The sequence below is a fragment of the Mauremys mutica genome, chromosome 4 (assembly GCF_020497125.1).
Source record: "Mauremys mutica isolate MM-2020 ecotype Southern chromosome 4, ASM2049712v1, whole genome shotgun sequence".
Lineage (NCBI taxonomy): Eukaryota > Metazoa > Chordata > Testudines > Geoemydidae > Mauremys > Mauremys mutica.
Genome location: NC_059075.1, coordinates 47,225,087 through 47,243,387, shown reverse-complemented (window position 1 = coordinate 47,243,387; position 18,301 = coordinate 47,225,087). Strand labels below are relative to the sequence as shown.

Sequence of the window (18,301 nt, the reverse complement as noted above, 5' to 3'; positions counted from 1 at the left end):
ATCACACAGTTTTGTCAACAAAAGTCAGCTTTTATCAACAAAACAGTTGGTGTGCACACTGAAATGCTCCTGCCACCAATGTAACTTCCCTGCTACGCCGATATAATAAAACCACCTCGATGAGACATGTAGGGCATATGTCCACAGGAGCCATGAAATTGACAAGAAAGCCAACTCCCAGCTCCCCAACCAGGCTCTGCTGGGTCTCTATTCCAAGCCAGGCTAACACCCAATTTCCTGGCTTGGGCTGCCTTGCGGGCTTCCCACTCCTGCCTGGAAGAGCCCTAGGCTGGCCAAAGCCGCACACCCGCAGGAGCCCCAGGCTAGCTGAAGCCACCCACCTGGAGGAGCCCCAAGCCTCCCCTCATGCCTGGAGGAGCCCCGGGCTAGCTGAAGCTACAGGGTGCCTCCCCTCCCTGGACCCAACCCACACAGGGGTAAAGGTTTTGTTAGAAGACGCTTTCGATATGCCCCATGCAAGTTCCGGGTCGGCTGAGGAGGCAAGTATATGCCTCCTCAGCCACCCTGTAACCTGCATGGGGCATAATAGAGCAAAAACTTCAGTGCCAAACCCCACAACCAGGGATCTGGCGGCCACGGCCTGTTATAGAGCAGAGCCTACCTTGGCCTATTATACCTGCCGCCCATGCGGATTCTGGGTGTGGATCTCCCTACCAGAGCAAAGAAGCCTCTGGTGGCTCCTGGCTGGGAGCACAGAGGTGAGAATCCCCACACTGCTGCCCCTGGCTGGGAGTGGGGAGGCAAGAAGCCCCAGTGGGCAGCTGGGCTCCCAATTGGCTCTTCAGTTGTTGGAAGAGCTCCTGGTGAGAACACAACACCACTGACAGAAGGAGGGTAGTGTGGACATCAGCCATTGCAGTAATTAATGCAGTGGCTGTAAATTGACCTAACATAGGTCGACTTAAGATTGTAGTGTAGACATAGCCTTAGTCTCATGCACATATTTCACATCTTGTTTACCACGGAGATGGATTTGGATTTTACTCTTACATTTTTCACAGTTAAACTCAAGACGTTCTTAGCAAAAGTCTATATATTCTGCATTGAGAGGACAGCAATTACAAGAAGAATCAGAATTACACTGCTTAAGATCTTCAACTGCTCCTCTGCCAACAAGATTTACTCTTCCCTCTGAGACTGAGGGTACGTCTACACTACAGGATTATACCGATTTTGCAGAAACCGGTTTTTTAAAACAGACTGTATAAAGTCGAGTGCACGCGGCCACACTAAGCACATTAATTCGGCGGTGTGCGTCCATGTACCGAGGCTGGTGTCGAGTTCTGGAGCGTTGCACTGTAGGTAGCTATCCCATAGCTATCCCATAGTTCCCGCAGTCTCCCCTGCCCTTGGAATTCTGGGTTGAGATCCCAGTGCCTGATGGGGCAAAAAACATTGTCGCGGGTGGTTCTGGGTACAGCCTCACCCCTCCCTCCATGAAAGCAGCAGACAACCGTTTCGCACCTTTTTCCCTGGGTGAACTGTGCAGACGCCATAGCACGGCAAGCATGGACCCTGCTGAGCTCAAGACAGCAATCATGGACGTTGTAAAGACCTTGCTCATTATCATGCGGTCTATGCTGAACCAGGACCTGCAAAACCAGGCGAGGAGGCGGCGGCTACGGCAGCACGTCGACGAGAGTGATGAGGACATGGACACAGAATTCTCTCAAACCGCGGGCCCCTGCACTTTGGAGATCATGCTGGTAATGGGGCAGGTTCTAGCCATTGAAGGCCGATTTTGGGCCCGGGAAACAAGCACAGACTGGTGGGACCACATAGTTTTGCAGGTTTGGGACGATTCCCAGTGGCTGCGAAACTTTTGCATGCGTAAGGGCACTTTCATGGAACTTTGTGACTTGCTTTCCCCTGCCCTGAAACGCCAGAATACCAAGATGAGAGCAGCCCTCACAGTTTAGAAGCGAGTGGCAATAGCCCTCTGGAAGCTTGCAACGCCAGACAGCTACCGGTCAGTCGGGAATCAATCTGGAGTGGGAAAATCTACTGTGGGGGCTGCTGTGATGCAAGTAGCCAACACAATCATTAAGCTGCTGCTACGAAAAGTTGTGACTCTGGGAAATGTGTAGGTCATAGTGGATGGCTTTGCTGCAATGGGATTCCCTAACTGTGGTGGGGGCGATAGATGGAACCCATATCCCTATCTTGGCACCAGAGCACCAGGGCACCCAGTACGTAATCCGCAAGGGGTACTTTTCAATGGTGCTGGAAGCACTGGTAGATCACAAGGGACGTTTCACCAACATCCGCGTGGGATGGCCAGGGAGGGTTCATGACGCTCGCGTCTTCAGGAACACTACTCTGTTTAAACAGCTGCAGCAAGGGAATTACGTCCCAGACCAGAAAACAACAGTTGGGGATGTTGAAATGCCTGTAGTTATCCTGGGGGACCCAGCCTACCCCTTGATGCCATGGCTCATGAAGCCATACACAGCCAGCCTGGACAGTAGTCAGGAGTTGTTCAACTACAGGCTGAGCAAGTGCAGAATGGTGGTAGAATGTGCATTTGGCCGTTTAAAGGCGCGCTGGCTCACAGTACTGACTCGCTCAGACCTCAGCCAAACCAATGTCCCCATTGTTATTGCTGCTTGCTGTGTGCTCCACAGTGTCTGTGAGAGTAAGGGGGAGACCTTTATGGCAGGGTGGGAGGTTGAGGCAAATCACCTGGCTGCTGATTACGCACAGCCAGACACCAGGGCCATTAGAAGAGCACACCAGGAAGTGGTGTGCATCAGAGAAGCTTTGAAAACGAGTTTCATCACGGGCCAGGGTATGGTGTGACTGCTGTGTTTGTTTCCCCTTGATGAACACCCCCCCCTTGATAGACTCATTCCCTGTAAACAACCCACCCTCCCCCTTCGATTACAGCTTGCTTAAGGAAATAAAGTCACTATTGTTTAAAAATCATGTATTCTTTATTAATTCATTATAAAAAGAGGGAGAGAACTGACAAGGTAGCCCGAGTGTGGTTTGGGAGGAGGATAGGAGGGAAGGAAAAGGCCACTAAAAAAATTTCAAAGTAATGACAGCCTTTTGGTTGGGCTGTCCACGGGGGTGGAGTAGGCAGGTGCATGGAGCCTCCCCCCACACATTCTTACACGTCTGGGTGAGGAGGATGTGGAACATGGTGAGGGTGGTTATACAGGGGCTTCAGTGGCACTCTGTGATCCTGCTGCTGTTCCTGAAGCTCCACCAGACGCCGGAGCATGTCAGTTTGATCACGCAGCAGCCCCCGAGTTGCATCCCGCCACCGCTGATCTTCCTGCCGCCACCTCTCATCTCGAGCATCCCTCCTGTCCTCACGTTCACTGGCATCTTTCCTGTAATTTGATACCACACCCTTCCACTCATTCATATGAGCTCTTTCATTGTGGGTCACTTCCATGATTTCCGAGAACATTTCATCTCACGTCTTTTTTTTCCGCCGCCTTATCTGAGATAGCCTTCGGGATGGAGTAGGGAGGCTTGAAAAATTTGCAGCTGCATGAGGGAGGGAAAAAAGGGAGAGAAGTATTTAAAAAAAAGATACATTTTACAGAACAGTGGTTATACTCTTTCACGATGAACAACACTGTTCACCTTACATAGCACATGTGATTTCACTACTAGGTCGCATTTTGCATCTTAATATTGAGTACCTGTGGCTCTGGTGTTAGAAATCTCACAGACACAGGTCCGGGCAGCAGAATTCGGCTTGCATGCGGCCATGGTAAGCCATTGTCTTCTGCAGCCTTCATATAGCCAGTGCCCTCCTTTACCAAATAGCAAGCAAAGCCCGTTAACATGCAGCAACAGAAACCACCACCCCCATCCAATTCTCTGGGATGATCACTTTACCCCTCCTCCCACCGCATGGCTGGTATCATGGAAGATCACTGCTAAACCCCCCCTCCCCCGCCCCCTCCATAGCGTGGCTGGTAGCAGGGAAGATCCCTGCTACCCAAACGCAAAAAAGCTCAGCGCCAATTACCCACTCCCCTTCCCCCTGCTTGGCTACCTGCAGGGAAGGATTTCTTTTAAGCAACAGGCAAACAGCCCAGTAGGAATGGCCATCTCTGTCCCCTTAATTAAATTCCGGAATTTCAACCAGGTTACCATGAACGATATCACTCTCCTGAGGATAACACAGCGAGATAAAGAACGGATGTTGCTTGAATGCCAGCAAACACCGGGACCATACGCAGCTAGGCTTTGTCATGCAATTATACCATTACTTGCTACATGCATGGCGTGGTCAAGTGTCCTACCATGGAGGACGGAATAAGGCTGCCCTACCCAGAAACCTTCTGCAAAGGCTTTTGGAGTACCTCCAGGAGAGCTTCATGGAGATGTCCCTGGAGGATTTCCGCTCCATCCCCCAGACATGTTAACAGACTTTTCCAGTAACTGTACTGGCTGCGAATGCATCCCAAGTCCTCAGGGCAAATTAATCATTAAAAAACGCTTGCTTTTAAACCATGTCTTATATTTACAAGGTACACTCACCAGAGGTCCCTTCCATGGCTTCATTGTCTGGGATAGTGGCTTGGGAGGGCTGGGAGGGTGTAGGAACGTTACACTTCTTAAACACTAAGGGGGTAGGAATGCCGCCCCCGGATTTAGAGCGGCTGAAGTAGTTCCCACACCCCCACACTTCCGGTCAGGAGACTCACTGATAAAGCGCCGACCAGGTGCATAACACTGGAGTACGCAGTGCATAAAGCACCAATCAGGAGAGGGGGCGAGACGTTGGCTTGAGTTTGTACATGCGTATAATAGAATGATTTATGTAACCAACTATAATAAATAGACGTGGACAGCCCCGTTGGGGGCGGCTCCACGGGAACAGACTGACGGACTTGGCTTCATTCATTGCTACAGGAGGGTAATTCCGTCAGGGTGAGAAAATCTCCTGGCTGTTGGGAAGAACGGAGTGCTGTGTGCTCTCTGCAAGCTCGTCCTCCTCTTCCTCCTCATCTTCCCCGTCCGCAGAATCCTCAGCCATGGCTGCGATTACCACCCCCACCTCGGAATCCACGGAAAGGGGTGGGGTAGTGGTGGCGGACTCCCCTAGAATTGCATGCGGCTCAGCATAGAAGCGACATGTTTTTGGCCCTGCCCCTGACTTTCCGTTTGCTTCTTTGGTTTTCTGGTAGGCTTGTCTGAGCTCCTTAACTTTCACACGGCACTTTACTGAGTCCCTGGTGTGGCCTCTCTGCATCATGGCCTTGGAAATTTTTTCAAATGTTTTTTCATTTCGTCTTTTAGAACGGAGTTCTGTTAGCACGGAATCCTCTCCCCATACAGCGATCAGATCCAGTACCTCCCATGCAGTCCATGCTGGAGCTCTTTTTTGATTCTCAGGAGACTGCATTGTTACCTGTGCTGATGAGCTCTGCGTGGTCACCTGTGCTGGTGAGCTCTCCATGCTGGCCAAACAGGAAATGAAATTCAAAAGTTTGCAGGGCTTTTCCTGTCTACCTGGCCAGTGCATCCAAGTTCAGATGGCTTTCGAGAGCGGTCACAATGGTGCACTGTGGGATAGCTCCCAGAGGCCAATACCGTCAAATTGCAGCCACACTAACCCTAATCTGACATGGCAATACTGATTTGAGCACTACTCCCCTCGTCGGGAGGAGTACAGATATCGGTTTTAAGAGCCCTTTATATCAATATAAAGGGCTTCGTTGTGTGGACGGGTGCAGCGTTAAATCAGTTTAACGCTGCTAAATTCGGTATAAACGCGTAGTGTAGACCAGGCCTCAAACTGTCATAATTCTTTTCCAGCTGGAATTCTGCTATTATAAATCAATCAGTGTTGCTATTTAGCAAAATAGATTTCTAACACTTCCAGAGACTACTAGAAAGTGATGAATTTTACTGGAAACTGCCAAATGATTGCTGCTGTCTCCATTTCACAAAATGCTTGCAATAATACACATCTTTGCAGTCCAGTAAATAGAGGCTATAAGAATTGTTGGTTCATATTTCCACCATCATCAGCTGCAAGTAGTTTCCCTAAAATTGATAGGATAAAAGGGTGACCTAGTACTGAAATGTGTTAAATTATCTTCCTCTAAGGTTGAATTAATTTTTTTTTATAAATGTTAAATTTATTTACAAAATAAAGTCAATAGTACACAAAAATTAATCTGTATGAATAGCTTCATATATAGGGATAGTTCTGTGCACAATGTCAAGCCAAACCATGGTGTGTGTGTGTGTGTATTTATATATATATCTCAGCAGCTGCAGTTGTGACATACACAGTACAATTTGATGTGGAACATCATTTGATATTTTAATATTATGAAGATAATGCAATTACACAACACTCTGCACTATATTTTAGCTAGTGACTTTAAAAGGTTCCCTAATGTCACTCTAGCCAGTCTGTGTGCTCAAATTTAGCTGGACTTTTGAATATAACTGTAAAGGTATTTCCGTCTTTTGATTGCCATTTGCCAACGTATTTGTTATATCCTTGGGGGCAGCCAGTTTAGGAAGAAATCACTTGAGGCCAGACAGCAGACAGCTAACAAAACTACCATTTTATCTACAGACACACAGCTCACCCAACCGGCCAAAGCTGGCTGGGCTATCCCCTAATAATCTAACAGTTGCCATAGGAATAAAAACCATGACAACCAAATACACAACAGTATTTACACTCCTGACATATGGAATCCCACCCCCATACCCCTTTAGATTGTGTTTTATACAACTCAAACTCTGAAGATGTGCTTCTTTGCACACAGGCCCTAATGTCCCAAAATACATATAACTCCATCAGGAGGGATCTGGGTGAACAAGAATTCTTCCACCACCACATCCATTCCCCCACCCCAGAAAAAAGTTTAGAACAGATGAGCCTTGCATTGAGCTGAAGTTGAACAGATTGAGTCTCTGCTGAATTAATGGAGAAAGCAAGTTCTACAGTCAATGACACCTATCTGAAAATGGCCTGACTGAACCCCTTTATGATTAACCAAGGAACTGAGAGCATGAGTGCCTGAGATGTTCTCAGCTGGCAAAGTATTATAAAGGGGGACAGAGAGAACCTGAGGTAACTAGACCCAACCCAATTAAGGGTTTTATAGATTAAAACCAGCACCTTATATTGCTCCCAGCAATGTTGCCTTCTGTACCAGCTGAAGTACGAGTGCTCTTAGTTTAGAGAGGCAAGATAGGTGAGGTAATACCTTTTATTGGACCAACTTCTGTTGAGGAGAGACAAGCTTTCAAGATCCCTGTAAGTTCAAAATCTTGTTCTCACCAACAGAACTTGACCCAAAAAATTCTCTCTCCCACCTTGTCTCTCTAATATCCTAGGACCAGCATGGTTACAACACTGCTCTTAGTTTAGCAGTTTAATTCTATGCAAGCAAATTGCAGTAATCCCAAAATGACAAAGCTATGGATCACTGTGGCAAGATCCACATCCAGAAGAAACAGCAGCAACCTTCTGGACAAGCATAGATAATGCTCTTAGTCACTGCCACTGTGCTGGTACCAACCTGGTTGTCAAAAAAAAATAAAAAAATCAGCAAAACGATCCAAACGAACTCCATAGGGGAGTGGCTTCCTTTCAAGTGTCAGTCATACATCTGCACCTCAGTTTCCCTACTAGTCCAGCCTTGTAGGCTGCCATGATGCTTTTGACCCAGTGGTCAAAAGTCCAAAATCCACCAAAAACACAATCTTTCAGTCTTCCCTGCACTCAATAGCTAGCTCGTCACTCCTCATTATGCAGGGCTCCCTCCCAAGGCTATACAGTAACTGAGGCAGTGTGAAAATACAACACAGACTTTCTGGTGACCTTTCTGTGTTAAAGTAGTCCATTTTGCCCCTCGTGGCTCTGTAGTTTGTTAGCCCTTTCCTGGGCTCAACAATTCCTTTGCCTATTGGAGCAGGACTAAGGGAGCGTGGAAGGAAATCCTGGGACTCAGCCCCTAGCTAAATGCAGGTGTCACACCCCAATGCCACTCTGCTTATGCCTGCCTGTGTCTCTTCCTTCTCACATCACCCCTTCTCTGGCTCTTTCTACATCTTGTCCTGCTCTTAGGCTGCACCCGGCTCCACTCCACTGCCACCACCCTTGTAGCTGTTTCCCAACTTTGTGTCTGTCACTGTGGAAAGACCAAAGTAGGTCTTATTTCCAGCCCAGCCTGCTTCAAACTCAGTCCCAGGCTCCCCATATGTAGTCCCAGCAGAGACATGATTTCTGTCTGGAACTACGTTTCCTAGAGTCCCTCGGCCTTAGAGGGCCAAATCCCCACCACCAGCGGGGCTCATGGCACCGATTCTTAAAGGGGTCAGCACACTTCAATACAAAATTCCAGGTCACTCCTTTGGGTACTAGGGTTTGCTTATTTGATTGGATGAAGCATTGGATAGCTACACGGGTGTTTCTCAACCAGTGGGTTGTGGGCCCCAGGAGAATCAACCACAAAAGGCAATCCGGGAGGTTGAGGCACTGAAAATGTTATTAGTCATGCAAAGAAAATCTCACTCCGTGTCCACCTTTATCCTTCAAAGTCAAGTATTCTCTGTCAACTTCTCAAAATACATACACTAATTATACAGGCTTATAACTGATACTTTTCATTCTCACTTTTATAAGTAAACACAAGGAGGTAATGAAAATATTTCACTGAATAAGTCATCACTAATCTGAAAAGTCTGAGAAATACTGAGAAACACAGCAACAGAAAAAGTGCTCTTAGGTAATCAAAACCAAGAGGCTAGCTTCTGGGAGTATGCTTTGTCAAGCAGGTTAATGGATCAACCATTAACTTGACAGTGACTTTGTATTCTGGTTGACAAAAAGTCCAAACTACCAGATAAGAAAAGCCATTCATTGCCGCCATAAAAAAATTGTCAGTCTACTAAACAAAGAGGAAAAATAAACAGCTATTTCCGTGACAACAGAATTGATTGTATACACATCTTTTTCTTAAGACATGTCCATCAGTCACCACAAATGGGAAAAAATGTAACAGAAAACACAAAAAAGCCTATCTTACTTACCTACAATCAATAATTAAAGCTCAGGGTTTTTTTTAACTCTTAAGTTTAAATATTTTTGCTTAAATGAGATGTGCAGGGAACAAAGCAAAAAGAATACAAAACCTTCCAACGTGCATAAATAAAAACATCCATATTTAGACACTTTAGTGGGGTCAGTATCCAAATACATCAACACAATCAGCACCCTAAAATCACTCAATCCAAGTATGGAGAAGATCTCTAGTTTACAGCGTTTTTATTCTAAGCAACAGTTTAACACACGTCAACATATTGCATATGTACATGAGCAATGGTTCTAATGCACAAAAATATTGCATACTATGTATATGAATTTAAACTCTCTATGCTTTTATCATTATCTGAGGGACTGACAGAATATTGCACCCAAATGTGATCAGTTAACTGTATCTCTTCTGTGAAGTTTTACAAAGATTCTTTCAATGACAGTTTAAGACTTTTCAAATGATACAAAAGGGTGTTTGTCTTTTTTTTTTAAAAAGGATAAAATATTGTCCACATTTTTGAGATTTCATACAGTCAAACAGCACAGCTGTTTTTCCACATTAACAGTGACTTGCTAGAACATTGAAGAAATGGAAAACTTCATCTTTATCCAAGACTGCCACTTCAGTTGAACATTCGGTACATTTGACTGGATGATATACTTCCTCCTCTTCCTGATTTGCTTGCACAGTGATGATCTCATTGCTGTGTTTCATTTTCTTATGCCCTTTCTTTATTTTCTTGTTCACTGGGCCTTTGTATTTTAGGACCTCTTCTTTGTTAACTGAGCAGTTCATCACAAACATTGCTCTGTACTGTGTTTTGTAGGATTCATGTCTAGGAAGAAGAGAAGAATGCAATGGTCATATTCTCTGATACAATTCTGCTTCCACAAAACTGGTTAACACTGCTGAAGGTAGGATTGAAGACAGGAAACACCAAATCAAAGGACTAGCAGCCTGTCAAAAGTGAAGTCTTATAAACAAAATAAAAATCACAACTACAAAAGCCAGGAAAATGTAGCATTTCTTTAGTTTTGAAGTTAAGCTATGTAAAAATAAATAGATGCTTATTTTGATAAGTATCCCTGAACTACATAGCTATATTACTATGGAATCATGAATGGTGATTTATGGCTAAAAATGGGACAAAGATTAGAAGCCAGAATTTGAACCATCCTTTGCCCCCCAACATGAAATATTCAAAATCATTTTAAGCTTGTCATTTCTCATGATTCAGATCAGTCCAAAACTAATTTTGTTTTTCAGAAAAATGTTTATGAACCACAAATCTCATGCCATTTAAATTTAGTATCTTAAATTGTTAAATTTGTGAGCTAATATATTTACCCTAGAAAGATCAATTCAGATCCAAACTTCAGCACAGTGTTCAAGGAAGGGGTGTCTCACACTCACATTTGTAATTTGCCTGTTTCCATCCTAATAAAATTCTGTTTTACTGTTCCTCAATTCAGCTACATGCAGTATGTTCCCAACTCTTCCCTGCTAAGATGATCCCAAATCCTTGCATCTGTTATTCAACCATGAACCTGACCCAGATATACCTAGCTTCTCTCATTCCGTTTTGGCTTTCAAAAGACTTTTCTCAGTATGAACAGTGACTTCCTCTATTTTAGTCAAGCAGTCCTTTCAAAGCTTGAAACACCAGGCAACTGCCATTAAGGTAAACAGATGATAAGAGAGCTCAACATTTCTCAGGACTGGGCCTTTGTGAGCATCATTATACAGTCTTTAAAATCTACATCTCAAGAAGAGTGTGCAACTTTTGTATGCAGCACAGAGCCCGGAAAGCTAAAGAAGACCAAGTGAGAAGTACAAAGTGTAGCAGATGGCAGCCACGGGTTCAGAGAGGAAGGTGTTAAATTTTCCCCCCTCTCAAATTTGTGTTTTTGTTAAGATTTCTCTCTTCAAAATCTGGGACAAGGTAGGTACCAACGCAGTTACAATATTAAGAAAATTAATTCCTAGTGTCAAGAACGTAAGACTAGGCATCAAAGATCATTATAATGCTTAGGATAGTGAAGTCCAGACTGAGTTAAAAATCATTTGAACACTCTAGGAAATTGTTTTGGGCAAGAGCAGAGGCATTTTCCTGCAACTCAGTCAAACATTTACTACTATATATGAACCCAGTACCTTCATCTCAATGTCCTGCATACACTCTGGAATACTAGTTCACTGTGACCCAATATTCTTTCATAATATCAACATATAGCTAGGGATATTTGCTAATCTGCCTGTGACTACCACTCCCCCCATACTCAAACTCTTGCTTAGCTGAAAAACTATCAATGTACCACAAAACTGAGTATGATTTGAGTATTTGATCATTTATTCATTAAGAGGCTGAGCCAAGCCGCTAACAAATTGACTGAAAATACAGCTGACTGACTGGTTTGCAAAATATACAGGATCTTTAAGGTTAACGCTTCTGAAAAGCATTAGATATAGTGCAAATCACTGTCTCATAAATATTCAGTGAATCTGCAAAACACTCTTCTACATATTGCTTATTTCCATACTGGTCCCACCCCGACCTCTCTACAGAAAAATCCTAGATTTGCTACTGCTGAGCCAAAGTGAAATATAATTGCGTGCATGTGTTGAATCCACACCTTTACTTCCATAATGACACATCTGCTCAGTTTAAAACTAATAAGTGTAAATTACATATTTCACTGCAGCTGAAAATAAGACATTACAGAAAGATCACTTCATGTTTATGATTCAGTAATTACCTCTGACAATCAAAGCACAATGTAGTCATGCAAGCAGGGCAGTTCAAAACAGCATCACTGTTTGGAATGGCTGGAGGTTTGAACTGCTGCTGCTGAGTTCTTCTTATATTTTGGTACCTACCAAGAAGTAAACAAACAGGTGAAAATATCCATCTCTGCAGGTTAGGCATATAGACTGAACCTTAAAGCTGTATTTACAACCAAAAACCCCAGACAGCAAATGTTTGATACCTCCGGGAACCCTGCTCTCCCAGTCCAAAGTACACAGATTCAAATTGCTGGAAAAAAATAAAGTGCCAACGTTTGTGTCTCACCCTCATTTTTATATTTTATTGGTATGAATGGGTTTTTAATTTGCTCAGGAGTTTGATTCTTAACTGAGTGTGGATTTCTGTATCATGATCCTTTGCTCTGCGTGAAGTAGGGTGCATTTTTTCTAGGTGTAATCACCAAAAGCCATTTAATTCTGCTTTCATCAGTTCTTGTTAAGCTGCAGAATCTAGTTTTCCTGCAGTCCAAGGGATTTTTACTTCATACACCCCCCCAAAATCCCACAGAAAAGAAGCTCCAGGCTCTTTCCATTTTATCCAAACACACTTTTTCTGCCTCACTAAATTCCAAGCCTGTCAAAAACAAAAATGCATTCACGCTAGTTTCAAATGAAGCTCTGAATCAACAAAACAACTTTTAGACATACTGCCTTTACAGCACAGTCTGTTAAGTTACTCGGCATATTCAACAATATTTTCAGGGGTTAAAATGTTTACAGCTGCTTACCTTCGTCTCTGAGAGTCCACCCACTCTTGGTCTCGATCATCTTCTTCTGGATCATAGAGTAGCTCATCGTTAGTAGGAATCCGGCGCTGCTGATGTCTCCTTTTTTTCCTGGCCACCTGTGTACCTGAGAGGTTTGGGCGAACATAGTTGAATCTCTCAAATAACATGATCCATTGAACAGAAAACTAATATCTATTTCAGGGGTCCACAACCTTTTTCTTTCTGAGCCCCCCCCACATGCTATAAAAATTCCATGGCCCACCTGTGCCACAATAATTTTTTCTGCAAATCCAGTAGATTAAAAGCCGCCGGCATTAGGAACAGCACGCAGGGCAGTTGCCCAGGGCCCCCGCGAAGCTAAGTTCTTAGGCTTTGGCTTTAGCTTTCTGCCCTGGGGCCCAGTGAGTCTAACGCTGGCCCCTCTCTGGTTTATTTTGGTGGACCCCCTGAAACCTGCTTGAGGCCCCGCCACTGAGAACCAATGATCTATTTAACTAATTAACCAAAGCAACAGTTTCTACTTCATTTTTGCTGTGCTACAATCACTAAAAATCCCCATTAAAACAAAGACTTGGATCACTCTCTTCTGCTGAACACTGCCACAGAAGGATTAATGCAGCACCAGGCTATCTAAATTCTCTCTTTTTCAGAATTTTGGTGGTGGTGTGAGATGACATACATGCCCCCAACCAAACCACCTGCCCTCCAGACTCTCTCCAGTCACAGTCCCAGACTCTAGAGAGGAACTCTTCAAGGTCTGGAGCAGGGTATATTGCTATAGAGGTGGCCAACTCTTTCCTCAGTCATTTACCTACTTTATCTTCATCCTCCGAATCAGAGTCAAAATAAATGTCGTCATAGTACTTTGTAGTGGTGACTGTTCCAGCTTGTCCAGTACTTGAGGAAGTACCTATTTATGAAATTATAACCAAACAAAATAAGAAAGCACCAGAATTAGCCATCATGAGTCCAATATACAGAAACAGACTATATCTCTAAGAGTGAATTCAAGAAGAGGGATCACCAAAGGCACATTCCCTGTAACTGTTTGAAAAAGCAACTGGGATCCCATTCTTATGCACATGTGTAACTTTACCCTGTGAGTAGTCCCAGTGAAATCAATGCATGGATGATGATATGGTTAGTTTAATATTTAGGAAATTTAATAGCACTTACATAACACTTTAGTTGAGAACCTGTCTAAATTGAGACATATCAGTTTATACCAGTAACTCACTAGCTGATGTGTCTAACTTTATCTCAAAAATAAAGTGTTATGTAAATGCTATTAAATCTCCTAAACATTAAACTGATCATACTGTGCTCCATGCACTGGCTTCGATGGGGGACTCTTCACACTGCATAAAGGTACACACACTGAAGTCTTTGCAGGATTGGGGCCTAATTTATAAAATGCACCTACATCATCTTCTCTAGGCACAGATATACCAATCATAAAGCAACTAATGGACATAATGTCAGCTCAAAAGGATGGTCAGAGTATAGTCTGGGGTGAGCTATCATTTGCAAATTATGGAACTCTACCTAGGAAAGTGTTACATGGCCTCTTTGGTAATACAAAGATTATTAACTGGAAACTATGCACAGGTTCACATCTGTCCAGTTAACTGGAAAAACAAGATTTATCTTGCTGAAATGTCTGCAAATCAAAGATCCTGTTTAAAATAGACCTTTTAATAGGTGACTTGGGAAGATAATTAAGAAAACCTCACTATGCATTTTGTAACAGGAACAAAGAAACACATGGTCTCCTCAAGAGTAAGAAACTAATCCCCCTGGCTATTATGTCACTCTGAATCAAAAAGAACAGAAATATCTGAGGGAAACACTCTGGGGATGGACAGTTTTGGCTATTCAGAAGCAGCTTTTAGTCCTGCAGTGAGAGAGGTAATTATACTCCCAGTTCACAGACTAGCTTTCGAAATACTCCTCTACCCCAATATAACGCTGTCCTTGGGAGCCAAAAAATCTTACCGCATTATAGGTGAAACCGCGTTATGTTGAACTTGCTTTGATCCACCGGAGTGCACAGCCCCCCTCTCCCCGGAGCAGTGCTTTACCGCGTTATATCTGAATTCATGTTATATCGAGTCACGTTATATCGGGGTAGAGGTGTATTTTTTAATCGGTGTTCTGTCAAGAGGCTAAGGTTTAAAATCTTTTTTTTGCCTGTTAACACATTTTGATTGTAACTAGTTTCAATCTGATAGCTTTTTGAGAAAATAATGACACTGTTTGAAGTGTATGTTATTCACTCTAATTGATTACATTCAAATATACTTCTCCTACCATCACCATTTTCCTTATAAAAGCACAAAATGGAACTGCACGCTGTTTGCTATATAATGATACATTATCCAACACTAGCGCTTTAAAATTGTGGTACACCTAGGGACTTAGGTTTACCAAGTTCAACACATCAAACACCATTCCTTTCCTTCTGAGGGTATGGCTACACGAGCGCTCCCGCGGCAGCGCTTTGAAGTGCGAGTGGGGGATTAGCTTACAGCGCTGGGAGCGGCACTGTTTACACTGGCGCTTTACAGCGCTGTAACTTGCTGCGCTCAGGGGGGTGTTTTTTCACACCCCTGAGCGAGAAAGTTGCAGCGCTGTAAAGCACCAGTGTAGCCAAGGCCTGAGAAGGGAATCCTTGTAGCTGCTTTAGATGCCTTAAAAAACCACTTGATTTTCACTTAAGAAGTCTTCCGAACATTACAAGTGCTCAGAGAGAAAGCAAAGCTTTAAAGCCTACAAAAGTAGTGTGAAGATTGCTCAAAGCTACTACGGTTAGACCAGCACCACTAAGCTTAAAAAGTGGCTGTGTTATCTAAAATGCTAGTCAAAGACTAGAAACATTTATTCTGTGACAGCCATGGTAAACCACAGATGTGTGTGTCTTGGAACAAATATTTGTACCATGTCCAGATTAGCATTTGCAATTCTGTTAGTTAACACAATTTAATCAGCAATCAATTCACTCAAGTTAAAACAATCTCAAACTCTACTCTAGAAAAACCCTTTAGTGTAGCTCTATTCTCCAATTAAACTCTTCTAGCTCTGGGGGCTCCTGGGCAGTAAGCAATTTCTTTTTCACTTTGTAACATAAGTAGTATTTTATTTTTACTTCTTTCCTCTCTATTGCCAGTAGGTGACCACTTCCTAGAGCCCCATATCATAGGGGCTAAGTCCCATATGTCAGAAGTGGCGGCTGATAGCTCTCAAGATGATCTGCAGAAGATGGAGGGAATCTGCTGCCTGTTGTCCCTTCTATGAGCGGGTGATCCAAATCCTGGCAACATCAGGGAGCCACTGGAGGCAGGGGGAGAAGTACAGCCACAGCCCCAGCCCCCCATGTACAAGAACAGGACTGGAGACCCCCTAAAAAGGAGCAGTGGACCAAGGAAGGCAAGCCACTAAATGCTGAGCTTCTGCTCTTTCAGGACCAAGAAAGGAAGAAAAATCCTGGAAAGTGTAAAATACCTCATTCATCTAAATGAGCACTGGGAGATTGATAGCAATTTAAATGTAAATGGCTAGGTGAACTATTTAATTGCTGATCATTTTAGCACAGATATCCAGCTATGATTATCAGTGAACACACCATAATCAGTGAACACACCAAACTGAAGGGTCAAATAATGCATTAACTTAGCCACCCTATAATTGACTATTGTATAGAAGAGCAGATACTAAAACAGATATATTTACCTGTTTCTAGTGACTTCCACTTGCCCTCCATAGTTTTCATGGTGCAGTTTAGTTCTGCCTCCATTTCCTTTTGGAACTCATCTTCACTTGAAGATTCACTTTCTCCAGTAAGGCACTCCCTTATCAGTTTGCGCTTCTGATCGGGAGTGCCATATAAAAGCACATCCACTTCATCTTCTGAGCTATAGGATATTTAAAGTATTAAAATCCATTATTATTGGTTTAAAATATCAACCTTTCTACTGATGCAATAAAAATCTCTTTTGAATTGTTCTGAAGTATTGGAACAACTTATCTGTCTAATGACTGGACATATTTTACCATTTTAGTTGGACTACTGCTGCATTTTGGCCTATATAGTAAGGCCACAATCCTGCAATTGACAGTGAAGTCAGTGAGTCTGTGGATAAGCACAACAATCTACCTATGTGTTGTCAATTGCAGGACTGGCATCTTAAATATTTCAGTTTAAACAAAAAACTATTGATTGTAAGTTAAAAAAACACAGCAGCAAGCTTTGAAAAAAGTCCTAGAAAATTATTTCCTTTAAAGAGGGAAATTGCATTTGAGTGAAATCGTATACTGTTCACCATAAATTACAGCCTGCCTCCCTTCCAGTATATGCTCCTTGTGGTTCATTTCTTGGCAATGCACAGCAGCGGTGCAATAAGAAACTTTTATGTGTGGTGACACAGTGTGGGAATCGAGGAGTCAACAGTGCACAAGACCATTTTTAAGAAGTCTTTATGAGAATGTAAGATATGTTCCTGTAGTGCTCTTGCAAGGAACCATGTATGGTTACTTACACTGATGCAATCACAATGCCAATAAACATTTAGTTTTCAGGGTGTTACAAGGTACTTCAATAACCCAAAACAAACAATGAAAATAAAACAAAGTAGGACTAGAAACTGAAATGGGAATATAGATAAGCCTGGGGGAATTCTATTTTTAAAAGAAATAATTTCAACAGCTAATACTGATATGTACTTTTAAACATTTTTCAATGGAGACATTCTCAGTTGTGCAAAACTATGGGTTTTAAGGATTTATTATCCATTCAAATTTTTACAGCGGCAAGAAATGATGGAGGGATCAGATCGGAGATTGAAAAAGGTAAAGCGTCGTAAGCAGGTGTTTCTGCAGAGCTGTAAACGAGCTTTCCGCCGCATTTGTTACATCACGTGTTATGCTCATTCAGGTGGGACTCTTGTCCGTACGTTCCGGTTCCTAGCGCGGGAGCTACTCTGCGCTGGGTGTGCGGGAGCGGGAGTCATTGCTAGCCCCTGCAGGCCGCAGTATGGAACTTTATTGGAAGAGGAGAGGAAAGAAGCGGGGTCTCCGCGTGACCCCCCGGAGTCCCGCCCGGGCACTGGCGCGTCTCTGCCCGCGTCAGTCCTGGGGACGCCAGGCCCAGTCAGGCTCTGCCGGGGACCCTGTCAGCCCCCTCCCCTCCGCGGGTCGCGCGGTACCTGCTCTGCCCCGGCTCCTCATCGCTCGGCTCCTCGATCACGTAGGGATCCTCGTCCTCCCGCAGGCGGCTCATGGCGACACCCAACCGGCTCCCTCGCTGCTGCGGCCGCCCCGCTCCGCTCCGCTCGGTGCAGCGGCGAACTCGGTCCCCAGGCCCGGTCCGCCCGGAAACCTGCTCCGCCGCCCGCTTCCGCTCCCGCGCCCCGGCCCGGCTTTGCTAGGCCCCTGCGAGAGCTGCGACCGCGCCCAACAGGCCACCGAGCTCCTTCCTGGGGCTGGATCAAGGAAGCCGCCCACCTCCGCCTGCCTTTATCCCAAGCGCACCAGCACGGGAGAGCCAGGCACTGATAGTGGCTAATGCCCGGGGGGAGGGGGAGGGTGACCAGACAGCAAATGTGAAAAATCCGGACGGGGGCTAATAGGTGCCTATATAAGAAAGAGACCAAAAATCGGACCTGTCCCTATAAAACCGGGACATCTGGTCACCCTGTCGGGGCAGGTGCAAGCCCTGTG

At 44.2% G+C, this 18,301-nt stretch overlaps 1 protein-coding gene across 1 annotated transcript; it reads right to left on the bottom strand.

Moving 5' to 3' along the window:
* Positions 1-9,543: 9,543 nt before the first annotated feature.
* LOC123368961 (E2F associated phosphoprotein) lies at positions 9,544-18,084 on the bottom strand. Its single transcript, XM_045014260.1, has 6 exons — positions 17,788-18,084; positions 16,316-16,497; positions 13,398-13,496; positions 12,587-12,710; positions 11,810-11,926; positions 9,544-9,888 (listed from the first exon to the last, which is right to left on the bottom strand). Exons 1-6 carry the CDS (start codon positions 17,859-17,861, stop codon positions 9,612-9,614), a joined length of 873 nt encoding a protein of 290 aa, XP_044870195.1. The 5' UTR covers positions 17,862-18,084; the 3' UTR covers positions 9,544-9,611.
* Between the last annotated feature and the right edge of the window lie 217 nt (positions 18,085-18,301).